General features: G+C 45.7%; 2 protein-coding genes across 2 annotated transcripts in view; both read right to left on the reverse strand.

The window, feature by feature from the left end:
- The window catches only part of LOC102024233 (glutathione S-transferase omega-2), a 20,214-nt gene extending 19,197 nt beyond the window's left edge, over positions 1-1,017 (reverse strand). The window contains exon 1 of the mRNA XM_005403780.2: positions 618-1,017. The gene's annotated coding sequence lies outside the window, so the exon portion shown is untranslated. The remainder of the gene's footprint in view (positions 1-617) is intronic.
- A 645-nt stretch (positions 1,018-1,662) lies between these two features.
- On the reverse strand, positions 1,663-13,411 carry LOC102025126 (glutathione S-transferase omega-1; the record flags this gene model as incomplete). The annotated part of the gene is given in 5 exon segments (XM_005403783.2): positions 1,663-2,268; positions 3,162-3,268; positions 6,579-6,680; positions 10,189-10,411; positions 13,238-13,411. Coding segments are annotated over 5 exon segments (645 nt in total). The 3' UTR covers positions 1,663-2,114.

Here is a 13,411-nt window from a genome sequence, read left to right on the forward strand (position 1 = left end):
GGTTGGGGTGGTCTTCACCAGAAAAATAAGAACAGTATATTTAACATGCTTGCTTTAAAGATCTGGCCTTTATTTTTAGGTCTCGGCCATGGTAGTTTTTGGTTATTTTGGGGGGGTGGGGGTGTTTGTTTTTGGTGTGTTTTGGGTTTTGTTTTGTTTTTTTTTTTTTTTTTTGAGGCAGGATCTCGCTATGCAGTTCAGGCTCAAGTCGGTTTCGAACTCACTACAGAGTCCCAGCTGGCCTCGAACTTGTGGCGTGCCTCCTGCCTCAGCCTCCAAAGTGCTGGGATTACAGGTGTGTGCGACCATGTCCGGCTTGTCAGAACTTTTTTGAAGTTAAATTATTTGATGAAATATTGAAGGTTCAACAGGGCAAGATTAAAAGTCAAGAATCCCACTCTGGGATCCCAAATTCACAGAAACCCTTAAGTTCAAAATTGATCTCAAGACCCTCTTGCCTCCGAATACAACGCAGGCCGGTCCGACCCACCTGGAGCTGGTGAGGACAGGTGACAGCAGAGACGCCGAGGGACCTTCACGCGCCTGGCGTGGCCGTGGGAAGGGAGCGACTGAGGCGGCGACAGCAGGGGGCCCCAACCCGGCTCAAGAAATCCTACCCACTGATTGGTCACCGCGACCGGAGCTTCAGCCAATCCCAAGAGCGCTTGGAAGCAACTGCCAATGGGCAGAGCGGAGCCAATGGACCGCCGTGTTCTAGCTCCCGCGAGCTATACCTCCAGCCGAGCTGCAGGCCGGCCGCGGAGGCGCGAGGGGAAATCCACAGCGCCTGGCGGCGGCGCCCGGAACTCCGCTGCGCGGGGGCAGCAGGGAGGTTTCTGCCTCGAGCTGCCGGGGCCTGGCGGGCGGATGGCCGGGCGCAGCAGAGGCGGGTCCTCTGGGCCCGCGGGCGAGGGTGGGCGGGCGGAGGCCTTTTGTGAAGTCAGTGGGTTCTGGCTTCCAGGGGCGCCGTCTCACCGCATCACCGCGGGCTGCCCGCCAGCCTCCCCCAGGCGACTGCAGCGCAGGGCACTTGGTGATTGTCACGCACTCCAAGAACGTCCTTGGAGCTGGGTGTGGCTTGGGCCTGTAATCCTAACACCGTGGGAGGCAGAGGCAGGAGCATCTCAAGTTCCATCCCAGCTGGGGAAATTTACAGACTTGGCAACAGCCTGCCTTAAAATAAAAAGGGGTCGAGGAGGGATGTAGCGCAGTCCGAAGGCCACAGGTTCAATCCCCGTTAACATACTCCCTAACCATTGGGAGGCCTACCTAAAAATGAGCGCAGCTCCAAGTTGGCGCAGGCTGGCAGCCCGCGATTCTGAGCAGTGTCCCGGATGTGCTCCCCAGATCTTCCTACCAGCATCTCGAGGCCTGAGCCTCGGGACCAGTTAGTAACCTGTGGAGTGGAGTCAAACCCTCTGAACCACCTTCTGTGCTCAGAATAGGAGCCCACTGGGCCTCGGCCAGGTAAAGACGTGGTTCAAGCTGCTCAACAGTGACCCGCACTGTCTACTGCCCATCTCGCCTCGTGTCCTGGACGATGCCTTCACAGCACCTAACTACATATACGAGACACCTACTGTGCGCCCAACACGGGGCTGGAAGGGAAGATTGCAGGGTTAGAAATCAGAGGCTGGAAGACCAAATAGGAGGCCACGTAGCTTTGAGGTGGGGTGGAACTCGTGTTTATTTGTAGCAGCAGGATCAGAGAGGGCGTGAAAATGACAGAAAGCAAAGTAGGAATTGAAATTTCCTCAACTCAAACCAGAAGACAAGAAACTCGGGCGGCCGTCTCCTGAAAGGACAGTCAGGTGTCCCGGTGGAGATCTGTGAACGGTGGGAAGTCTGGATTAAAGTCCCCATGAGACTAGAGATGATGCTGGGCATTTTCAGGACATACGAGGACGGAGCCCTGAGTCGTCTGAGAACCCTGAGATAGTACACGGGCTCATGTTTCAGTAGGAGGGACCTAACGGCCCTCACAGTTAAGCCATCGTGACCTCAAGTCAGAGAGAGGAGCAGATGAGACAGGAGAGCGGGTGGGGAAACAAAAGCGTGTTAACTTTTCGTATCAGCAAAGGGGCACAGCACAGCTCCCTGCTGACGCCTGCCCCTCACAGCCCACAGTCACAGGCTTCGGGGCTGTTCTGGAAGTAAAGTTTTAGGAAATTTTGAAAGTGCTTCACGTCCATGAAGAGGGCTTTAACTGCGGGATCTTGCTTCATGGCTGCCATCCAGAGCTGAAGTTTTGGAGTTTGGGCTGCCCACCTGCGGGAGGAAAGAAGAATGAGAGGTGTGAGCGACCTAGGTAGAGACTCCCCTGGAGCATCGTTATCATATGCAGTTGCCCTTTGCTTTCCCTTCACCTTTAAAAATATTTATTTTGCTGGGCATGGTGGCTCATGCCTGTAATCCCAGCCCTTGGGAGGCTGAGGCAGGAAGATCACCATGAATTTGAAGCCAGCTTGGGCTACACAGTGAGTTCAAGGCCAGCCTGAACTACATATTGAGACTCTGCCTCAAAAAAAAATAAAATAAAATAAAATAAAATTTTCTTTAAAAGCATCTTTAAAATGTGTATAGCACACATACTGGATTTGAAAGGTGTCAAAAATCTTTGATTTACAGACCAGTCTGAAATGAATGTGAAGTGACTTGATCAGTTAATGTGAAAACTTATCCAAGTTTTCAAGTGACAGACGGGCAACTTTTAAAACAGAACTTGAAAGACATCCAAGAAATTAAATATTACTTACTCTATCACCAGATTATGACTAAAAATAATCCTAAACAGCCCTAGTCTCTAAAAAACGGGAGTAAATCAAGGTGGCTGGCTGCTAAACCCAAAACAGAGTCTAGAAAAGCAGAAATCTCCCTGGTAAGTGGAAGGTAGCCCTAGTCACAGACTCCTGCAGCAGCGTCCCTAGGAAAATGTTCATCCTGATGGATCTGTAATGAACTTAAAAACAATCATCACCACAGAAGCCTCCTGCCCCAGGGGCTGGAGTAGGGAGTGTAGGTCTATGAGTGCTCTGGATAGCCCAGGGCTCTCCTATCTGCTTGCTCTCGCTCGGGTGTATTTTAACTTTTGTTCAGAAAAAAGTTCAACATATGCTATTGTAGCTGTCATCCTGTAAGCACAAAATACTCAAATGCCTTACTCGTTTAGCTCCAGCAATTCCAGCCGTTCAAACCAGGGCCAGATGAAGTAATCGGTCATAGAGATAGAGTTGCCGCCAAAGAAAGTTGTCTTCTTCTTCTTCAGAACCTGCACATCAAACAACATAACAGGGTTTACTCGTGTGTCTGGTAAGAATCGCCACCAGAGGGATGAAGGTAGATTTAGTAGAACAGGTTTATCCTGACATTTCCAAGCTGAGCTTTTGTGTGTTTGATCAGAAAGCTCAAAACAAAGGCTGGAGGTATATAGCTCAATGAGTATAGCACTTGCCCAGGATACTCAAGTCCTTGGGTTCAATCCTCAGTACCAGGAAAAAAGGAAATAAAAGAAAAATAATCAAATAGCTTTGGAGTCCGTTGCATAAAGCAAAGCAACAAAATAAAGTGGAAAAAAATGAGAAAGCTAATACAAAGAACAAGTATTCAGAATATATAAAAAACTCTGGCAAATCAATAAGAAAAATAGCAAAGAACTCATCCGATAAAATGAGCAATACTTGTACTTCACAAGAGAGGATGTCCAAGTGGCCAACAGTTGTTTTGTTTTTTTTTTTTTTTTCAGTAGTTGTTCAGCTGTATTAATCACCAGGGAAATGCAAATTTAAACCAAAATGCTGTCCAACAGGATGGCTGAAGGGAAGGAGATACAGCTGGCAAAGGTGTGTAACCGCTGTTGGTGGAAATGTAAATTGGTACAACTGTGTTTGAACAGTATGCACATCTTTGACCCAGAACTTCTATCTGGTAATATAGGTTTCCCAAAAGATATACAGAGAAATGTGTACTATATTTGCAATAGCGCAAACATAAAAATGTTTGTCAGAATTAGAATGAGCTGCTGCCCATGGTGCTTGTCTTAGTTACTTTTCTGTCCTTGCTGAGACAAAATACTCAACACCCAAAGTTACAGGGGGAAGGTGTATTTGGCTTCCAGTTTGTAGAGGTTTCATTCCATAATCGGCTGGCTCCAAGGCAGGGTGGCATGGCAGAGGGGTGTCACAGAGGACAAACAGTTCACAGCAAGAAGACAGCAAAAGCAAGCAAGGGACAATCACAGCTCTTTCCATCCCTTGTATCTTATCCAGGCTCCTTAGGGGAGGCAGCACTCACACCCTCAATCCTAGTGCCCTCGATCCTAGCATTGCTCCATAAATCAATCCCAGCACCACACACTCCAGACCCAGCCACCTCTGAAGAAGCCCCACCTACTAGGGCACGAGCCTTCGGGGGACATCTAGACACAAGCCATAACAGTAGTGGATGACTGTAATCTCAGCACTCGGGAGGCTGAGGCAGTAGGCTCACTGCAAGTACAAGGCCAGCCTGGGCTACACAGTGAGATCAGGGTCAGCCCGAGTTACACAGTGAGACCCTATTTCAAAAAAAAAAAAAAAAAAAAAAATAGAATGGATGCATTGTGGTACAGTCAAATTTTGGAACACTATACAAAGAATAGGAAAGAGCTATACAGCTAGATGAACATAATATTAAGCGAAAAAAAACAGATTCAAAAGAATGCATATTATATGATTCCATTTGTATAAAGTTCACAAACAAAACAGCCCAAACTAATTATTTGTTTCAAGATATAGGTGCTGGTACCATAACTCTGTTCACTTTATGAGTATTTGTCCAATTGTATTTCTATGCTTTGGGTACTTCTCTGCATGTCATTTTTTAAAAATAAAAATGTACAGGAAATAGATTGAATTAACTGTTAAAACAGTTGACAAGCATTTGAAAACCAAACCAAATAGGATGTTTCTAAAATTTAAGAAGGTGAATTGATATTAAGGTATTACTAAAGGAGACTGCAATATTATCCAGCTAGTTAAGCCAACACCATACCAATTTGCCCTTTATAAATAACATCTGCAGTTCTTCCCAGTCAATATTATGTAGACTGGTTGTTCACATCGACCTGTCTTCTGCCTATTATTAAGCTGTTATCATCTAGAGAATAAGGACTGTACCTTTCCAGCTCTGCTCCCACACGGTCAAGCAGAAAAAGATAAATTTCCAAAATGTTTTCAAAACAATAAATGTAAAACTCCCAAAATCAGTCATCACTAAAGAACTGAAATGGTAGTGAAAAACCTACTGCAAGAGACCCCAGGCTCAGATGTTTTAGGGAAACAGCCAATCCCTGTCAAATGGTTTCAGACATTAGGTAAATAAGGAAAGTAACCCAACTCATTTTAAGAAGTCAGAATTGATACCAAAACTGAAAAAAAGATACCATCAGAACAATAAAGTATGGGCCAGTACAACTTTTGAATACATACACAAAAATCCTTTAACTACTCATCCTATAGCACATGTGAAAGTCCGTCGAGAACAAGTAGGTCTTATCTTAGTAATACACCAGGATAATTCAACACCAGAAAAATCTGTCAGTAACACCATACTGACCGGACAAAAGGGGGGAAAAAAACTCTACAACCATTTCAATAGACATAATACATACCAAAAAAATTCACTCATTCCTCATGTAAAAAAAAAAAAAAAAAAAGCAAAGTAATAATAGAAACTTAGTGGGAAAAAAGGAGGTTTCAAGAAAAACTTTCATAAACTTGGTACTTATAAAATGTTAGGATCCATTCCCAGAAGAAGCAGCAGCTATGTCTTCCCTCAGGGAAGCTTCAGGTTGGCTGTAGATGGAACATCTCAAGGCCAAGAGGAAGGCTCTATCCCAGGGCTCAGATGACAGCTTTCCCCCAAAGAGAGGACACCCTGGGCCTTCTCATGGGTCTGTGATTTGTGGCAAAGTTTCTGCAGTGAGAAATGTTTTTTATCTAATATTAACTGGGAAAAAGAATGACACAGTCTGCTCTGATGAAAGTGAAGTTCCTTTTAAATACAAGGATGATGACTGGAAACAGGATTAGAAAAAAAATGGAAAGAGATGACAAATTATGGCAACATGGGCAGTATTTTTTTTTCCCTTGTTATTTTAATATCAACGCAGCAAAATATTTAAAAACGAGCCATAACACAGTTTGGTACCAGGCACCCATATTCATTGGCACTAAATTCTGGTGTTTTGGTTTATATTGAAAGCGGAACAGCTTATAGCAATCTGTTGGATTTTTTTTCCTTTGCAGTACTGGGGCCTGAACCCAGGGCCTTCACACTAAGCTACATCACCAGGCTTTTATTTTGTTTTTTTGAGACAGGGTCTCACTAAGGTTGAACTTGAGATCCCTCCTGCCTCAGCCTACCAGAGGGCTGCGACTATAGGTGTGAGCTGCTATATCCAGCAGGAATTACTTCTTTTATTTGGTATTATTCCTAATCACCATAAAAGTAACTTGGGAAATGAATGAAGACCAACTGGAAGAAAAAGGAGGGTAGATACAGGGTATATTATAATACTCTAAGCTGGGAGGAATGATTACCTCTTCTAGCTTGTTCATGCCTTTGTTCAATTCTTCTTTTATGCCAGAGCAGTCTTCTTTATTTTGCTGTAGTCTTAAAAAGCTCACCATCAGAGATGGCACCTAGACAGAGAACAGTGTTTAGTTCATCAGTGTGAGGCTAAGTACACTGGCCTCCTTACATGAGAGTATGATGGAACATGCACAGTCAGGGTATACCAAATCCCTGTGTTCAGCGAGGGCTTATGTTACAAACAGCTCCGTAGACGAAGATGTGTTGGTTAGGATTTTGTAAGTTACAAATCATAAACCCCACTTTGGTGAGTCTGAGTAAAAGCCTTTCTTTAAAAGACGGAGTGGCCCACAGAACTCAAAGGCTGAACAAACAGACTGGAACTCGGAACATTCCAAAACCCATGCCAAGAAGCGGCCTCGTGAAGCGGCCTTTGCTCCCATGCAGCGAGCACTCACACCACAGCCTGTACTTCTGCAGGAAGCAGGCTCTGAGCAACTGCCAGCAACACCAGCCCTGGCGCCACTGCTATTCTGGAATTCAACCCTGCAGCTGCCGCTGCTCCTCCCACACACTCTCAAGTCTCAGCTAAATGCTACAGTCTGTGTGCCTGGTAGGAAGCACTTTGACCCCAGGCTTGGCCCCAGCTGGAAGAGGAGCAGAGCAGGAGACCTTTTCTGACTTCTACCTTGGAAAGGACACAATAGATGACTGCGAGAGACTGAAGACCTGACAGATGGGCTCGTGCTGTGGTAGAAGTATCTACATGTTCCAATAAAAGCCTCTGAGACAATCTCGCGGTAAGAGAAGTCCACTCATCCCAACTTACAGAAGCATGTCCTTGTACAAACGAGAAATTCCTGAAATCCCAACCATGTCCTCACGGGAACTGCAGGCAGCCCTTCTGTACATGGTTCCACTTTCCTGCCTAGTCTTTCCTCCCTGCTTTTCCTCAAGCACAAGGGGTGATCAGAAAACATCACCCTTAAAAAAAAAATTACAGTAAACAAAAAAAAACCCACATTGCCCAGAACAATCAATAAATGTGTCCTAAGCAAGTGGGGGTACTCTAGTATCTTGAGGTGGACTAATGGCAATGCATCTTTTACTGTAATAAATGTTTTAAAATGCAAAATGTTCACTGTACTTTTTGTCCCACCCTGTGTCTGCGCCATATCATTTTCCATGTATCAGTTCCCTTTCCAGTGTTAATTTCTGCTCCCCCTAAAAATGTATTTTTAATGTGGCTTGGATGTTTCAACTCTCCAATAACTGTATGTATCTTCAAAGCTTTTCTATTGTCTTAGTCTCTGCGGTTCATTTCTAAGTTCCCAGAAGAGAAGATGGTGGCCAAGCGTGGCCGGGGCGGGGTGGGGTACATTCCTGGTCCAGCGAACTATGTGTGGCCTGGACTGTGGGGTCCTGTGGGACATACCCCAAGTCTTCCCCTGAAAGGGAACAGGGCGATCACGGCAGGCATCTCCAACTTTACTTGTCATGCTTATTTTCTTTCCTCACAGTATAGTGAATCTAATTTGTAAACTCACCAGCACCTCTTGTAAGTATTACAGGCACTTTCCACCAGCTTTGACAGCAGCCTCCTCCGGCAGTCCTGTGCCCTCATCCTGGTGAACGAGCTGACTCCCTCTACCTTCCTCCCCGCTTTGGAGTATCTCCTCAAACAGTATAGTCTCCCTATAACTCCCCCATCTTCTAGGTATTTTTAAAACTATTTTCCTATAAAAAATATTCCTCTCTACACTGACTGTACTAACCAGGGTAGTAGTTTCATAGGGATTCAGCGGGACATCGCTGTTCTTGTCATCTAAACACAAATCCTTTTGTCCTTTCTGTGGTGCTGCTGCCAGCTGCACTTCCCACACTGATGCTAATTAAGATGCAAACGCTTCTCCAGGCATCTGTTGTTCAGACAGATGAGCATTATGGTGAACACTATGCTCAGCGCTGGACTCTGGCTGTGACAACAAAAGCTAACACTGAATAGGAACCATGTGTCAGAACCTGCTCTGGGTGTTTCACATCAACTGATTTTTACCTTATAAGAATAATTATTGTACTTATTTGGATAATTGAAGGCCCTGAGAGGTAAAGTAAGAAGTAACTTTCTCCAAGGACACAAATGAAAATGGCTGAACAGGCCACAAATGTAAGCAGTAAACCAAGGGTGATCAAAACACAGCCCTCATGTAAGGGAGACCGGACAGTAAGACGAAAGCCTCACTGGTCTCTTCTGTGAAAGGCAGGGTGCATGCGTGCTGACATGCGCAGGGAGAAGTAAAGCGCTGAGATCCTCGTGTTTGCCCAGATAAGAACCATGGGTGGTAGGAGACAGAGGAACGCTCTTTTACTGGTTGCTTGTACCCGTATCTGAGTGAATAAAGCCAAGGTGCGCCAGTCACTCAGGGCTCTTTATGGAAAGGAGACAAGATCCCCGCAGCCCCACATTTTAACCTACTCTGTGTCTCTCTGTGCTTCACCTTTGAGGCCCCTAGGTCAGGTACAAGCTTGTAGGTCGGATCCTACACTCATCTTCATGGAGCTCACATTCCCCGTGCAGCACATGGGCAAAATGGCGGCAGTCATGCAGACCAAGTGCTCCGACTAGCAATGACTAGGAGAAGGTGGCCTATCTGTGAACACACAGTGAGAGCCCTAGCAGCCCAGGCAAGCTTCTGGCAGGCGGCAGTGCAGCAAACAGAGAAACAGGGAGGTAAACCAGCCAAGTGAGAAGAGGGAAGACTCCGGCAAAGCTGAGAGAAGCTATCGTGTTGGAGACCACTACAAAGTGGCTCTGAGCAGGATTTAATATTAACCAACTGGCTTTCGTGTTTACTTGTGAGTTGTCCGAAGCTTAGGCACCTTGTCTAGAGATGGGCAGTGGACTCATAGTAAGTAAACCTCTGTGAGTCACTGGTCACTGCTGAGGCTTGTATTGGCCTGTGAAGCTGTGATACCTCAAAGGACAAGATAAGGCCACAGCTGAGGACATCTGGCTCCAACTCCAATCAACTTAAAGGAGACTATAGCTGTAGGCATCTCACTCCTGCTGTGAAGGCCTTCCTGGAGATAACAGAGTTCTCCTAAATTAACATAACGTATTACTTGGAAAAGTCCTGCCCAGATTCCCTGTTTTCTTTAGTACCCCCCCCTTTGTCTGTAAACCACATAAATATGGGCCGCCCAGAGAAGTCTTGGTCTAAACGCAGAGAATAATGAAACTGTAAGAGAGTCACTCCCTCCTCGAGCCCTGAAATCATTTCCATTGTCTCATTTATTTAAGCCTTCACCGTCCACTCGCTTGGGAGATTGAGGGCCTGATCAGCCCGCAATAACTAAGGGTTATTTAACCCAATAATTGTATGTTGAATGCTGAAACAACCCAGTATGGCTGGACTACAGTCTCAGGAGAGGAGAAGGTCAACTTTGGAAGGTACGTGGGACTTAATTCACAGAAGGACTTCCGGGACATGTCAAAGTGACAAGAGGATATTCCTCTTTGGCTTTTCTCTCCCAAATGGCTGAGCTGTAAACAGTAGCACTGATTTAGCTTTTTTAAAAAAAATTTTTTTAAATAGCTGAAACTTCCTATCCACATACCTTAGAAAATAACTCGAAGATCATCTTTTGGCAAGCTTTCTCGTAAGGGTCATCTGGCAGCAGCTTCTTCCCAGGATACACTTCATCCAGGTACTCACATGTGATGACAGATTCACAAATCAGCTGGCCCCGGCTGTTCTCCAGCACCGGCACCAGACCAAGAGGGTTCTTCTCGAAGAACCACTCAGGTTTACTTTTCAGGTTGATATTGATGACTTCATGCCTGATAGACACATACATACAAGACGATGAAGAAAGCGAAACATCCTTTTCTACTTTGGAGTAACTCCTAACTGGTCCTACCGTCCACTTAGGGGTCAGTTCTGACGCCAGCTTTAGGAGTCAGTTCTGCCATGATTCCCTCCACACCTGTATTATTTTAAGAAACACCCTGTTATCAGTACCTCCCAGAAGTGGAATCATGCAATATGAGTCTTTCTGCCTCTCAATTAATCCCTTTAAAATAATGTCCTCAAGGTCCATCCAGTTGTCACATACTGCACAATGTGCTGCTTTGTAAAGGTGGAATGGTATGTATTCATTATTTTCTTTACCCATGCATCTGTTGATGGACACTATTGTCAATACTGCTGCAGTGAACATGGGCATTCTAGTATCCCTTTGACATGCTGGTATGAGGTGACTTCTTGAACTGTATCCACCACCCACGATGGGAATCAACATGTTAAAATTCATCTTATTCTGATTCAGTTCAAAATGAATCGACTCCATTGAATTCATCTGGCTAACATGAATAAAATATTCTTTGCTTTTCATAAGGCTATTAAAGAACACTAAAAATCCATTCATATAATGAACTTTCAGATTAAATCCTCATGTGTCGATGTTTCTAAGAATGTTGCATGTTTTTAAAAATCAAAGTAAAGCTGGGTGGCGCACACCTACAATCCCAGGACTCAGGAGGCAGGAGGATTGCTGAGAGTTCAAGGCCAGCCTAAACTATATAGTGAGGGGCTGGGGATTTAGCTCAGCGGCACAGCGCCTGCCTGGCAAGTGCAAGGTTGTGAGTTCAGTTCCCGGTACCGGAAAAAAACCAAAAAAATAAAAAAAAATAAACTATATAGTGAGACACTGTCTCAATAAATAAATAGTTCAACCACAGAGTAAACCAAAACAAGAGGAAATCAGGTGATATTCAGACTATATTCAGACTATAATAAGACCTACCTTGTATTTTGCCTGAGAGATTAGAGAAAGTAGGAGAAAGGAAAGTAGCACATAATTGTTAAAGTCAGGTCTATACAATTTTCAAAGCTGAATCAGTGTCCAATAGAACAGGCTACTCAAAAGCACTATACACCAAAACCTTTTGTTTCCTATTTTCCCATGCACAGCAGTAGCTAAAATAGCATTTCATCTCAGGATTTAAATATGTAATCCCTGCTGGGCAGCGCACGCCTGTAATCCCAACACTCAGAAGGCTGGAGCAAGAGGATCACTGAGTTTGAGACCATTCTGGGCTACACCGTGAGTTCAAAGCCAGCCTGAATTACATAGCAAGACCCTGTCATAAAAAAACCCAAAAAACTAAAAAAACTAACTAAATAAATACGTAATCCCCCGTAGAAAAAAAGATCAGCCAGTCTGAACACTAGCATGTGTGTGTGCATATATTAAAAAGTTCATGTGCTGACAGAACAGTAGGCATACTTTCATATCAACCATTACACGAAAGCCGAGCCTCCTTGCCAAAGAACAATCAATATTTCTGAACATTTATACTGTGAAAACAAAAGGTAGGTCCTGGGGTTTGGGGATCGAAAGTGTCTTAGAACACACATGCATTTTGTTTGCTTGGCATTCGGAGCCCTGAGTGAGGCTGGGCCAACAAGCCGGTGCGCAGGCACACCATGCGTCTTCCCGACCCAGTCCGGCTGACCTCTGGTGCAGCTCTATCGGGAAGGGACTACCTACCTCCCTAGGACTCCTCTACCATTCAGGTAAATACTTTCTCGGATCCTTTACAAATCTGTCCACGGGAGACAGGGAAAGCGCATGACTCTGTACCCCTAACTCCAGCTGTGTCCCACTCCTGGGCTTTTCCATTCCATGAGTCCAAGGAAAGTTTTTTTTGTTTGTTTGTTTTTAAATCCAGTTTGAATTTCTCTTACTTGCAATAAGAGTTCTGACTAATACAGCAAATATTTGTTTTAGATAAACATTAGTAAATAATTCTGTGTGTTCAAGATTACGATTTGATTCACAAAATGCACGTTTTAGTGAAAGGACAGCTAGTCAGAAAAAAAATTTTTTCTTAACAAAAAAAAAGAAAAAATTTTTTCCTTTCAGATGCAGCTTACATTTCTTTCAAGGAGAAGAAACCAATTCTCCCCTTAGAAGAGTTAAACTAGTTTACAAACTCTAAGCACAAACGGAAAATTTCTTAAGAATGGGCTGTGTTGTAACCTACAGCAAAGCTTTCTACAACACAGGTCTCTAACAAATGTCTGCCTTTCCAGGTCACCGGAAGAGAAGTGGTTCCCATCAATCCTGGGCATCAGGGGAAAGCCCAGGGACTCGTCCAACGTAGAGAGCCCATAGGCCGGCAGCCACTAGTTCCCCAAAAGGAAGGCACTTGCTGTTACTTAACTAAGGCAGCAGTGCAGTCCGTGGAACCGTCCCCAGGCCAAGTCCCTCTGCACTCTGCCAGCAAGACCCAGCAGGAACTTCGTGCTGAGGGAAGTTACTACTCAGGGAGGGGCCGTGCTCTCGGGGTAACAGCCGGACAAGCACGCAGAAGAAAAGTGAAGCGGGAGAACTCAGGACCAGGAACCCGGGTCCTCCCGGGGCTGAGGCAGCTGCTGCCAACGACCACAGCGACCCTTCCCAAGAGCGATTCTGGCAAACCACGGAGGTGACTGCTCCCGGCCCTTCCATTCCATAAGGCTGACCCAAACGGGCCGACGGGCCGAGGCTCTGTAACCTGCGGCGTCCCTCACAAAAGGCTGAGAACACCGCGCCTTTCACACGAAGAAGGAGCCCGAGGGCCCCGTGAGGCCCCCTCCAGCCCCCCGCACCCCGCTCTCACCGGATCCCCTTGGCCAACAGCACCAGCAGCGTCCTCTGGGCGTACGGGCAGAAGCGCATGCTGTAGACGCGCACCACTCCCTCCGGAACCGGGCCCGGGGGCGCGCTGCCTGCGGGACGGGAGCGGGGGTCGGGGGCGGTTAGGGCGGAGACCCGAACCCCCGCCCCTGCACCT

Source organism: Chinchilla lanigera, unplaced genomic scaffold, assembly GCF_000276665.1.
Source record: "Chinchilla lanigera isolate Chin_1 unplaced genomic scaffold, ChiLan1.0 scaffold00084, whole genome shotgun sequence".
NCBI classification, from domain to species: Eukaryota; Metazoa; Chordata; class Mammalia; order Rodentia; family Chinchillidae; genus Chinchilla; species Chinchilla lanigera.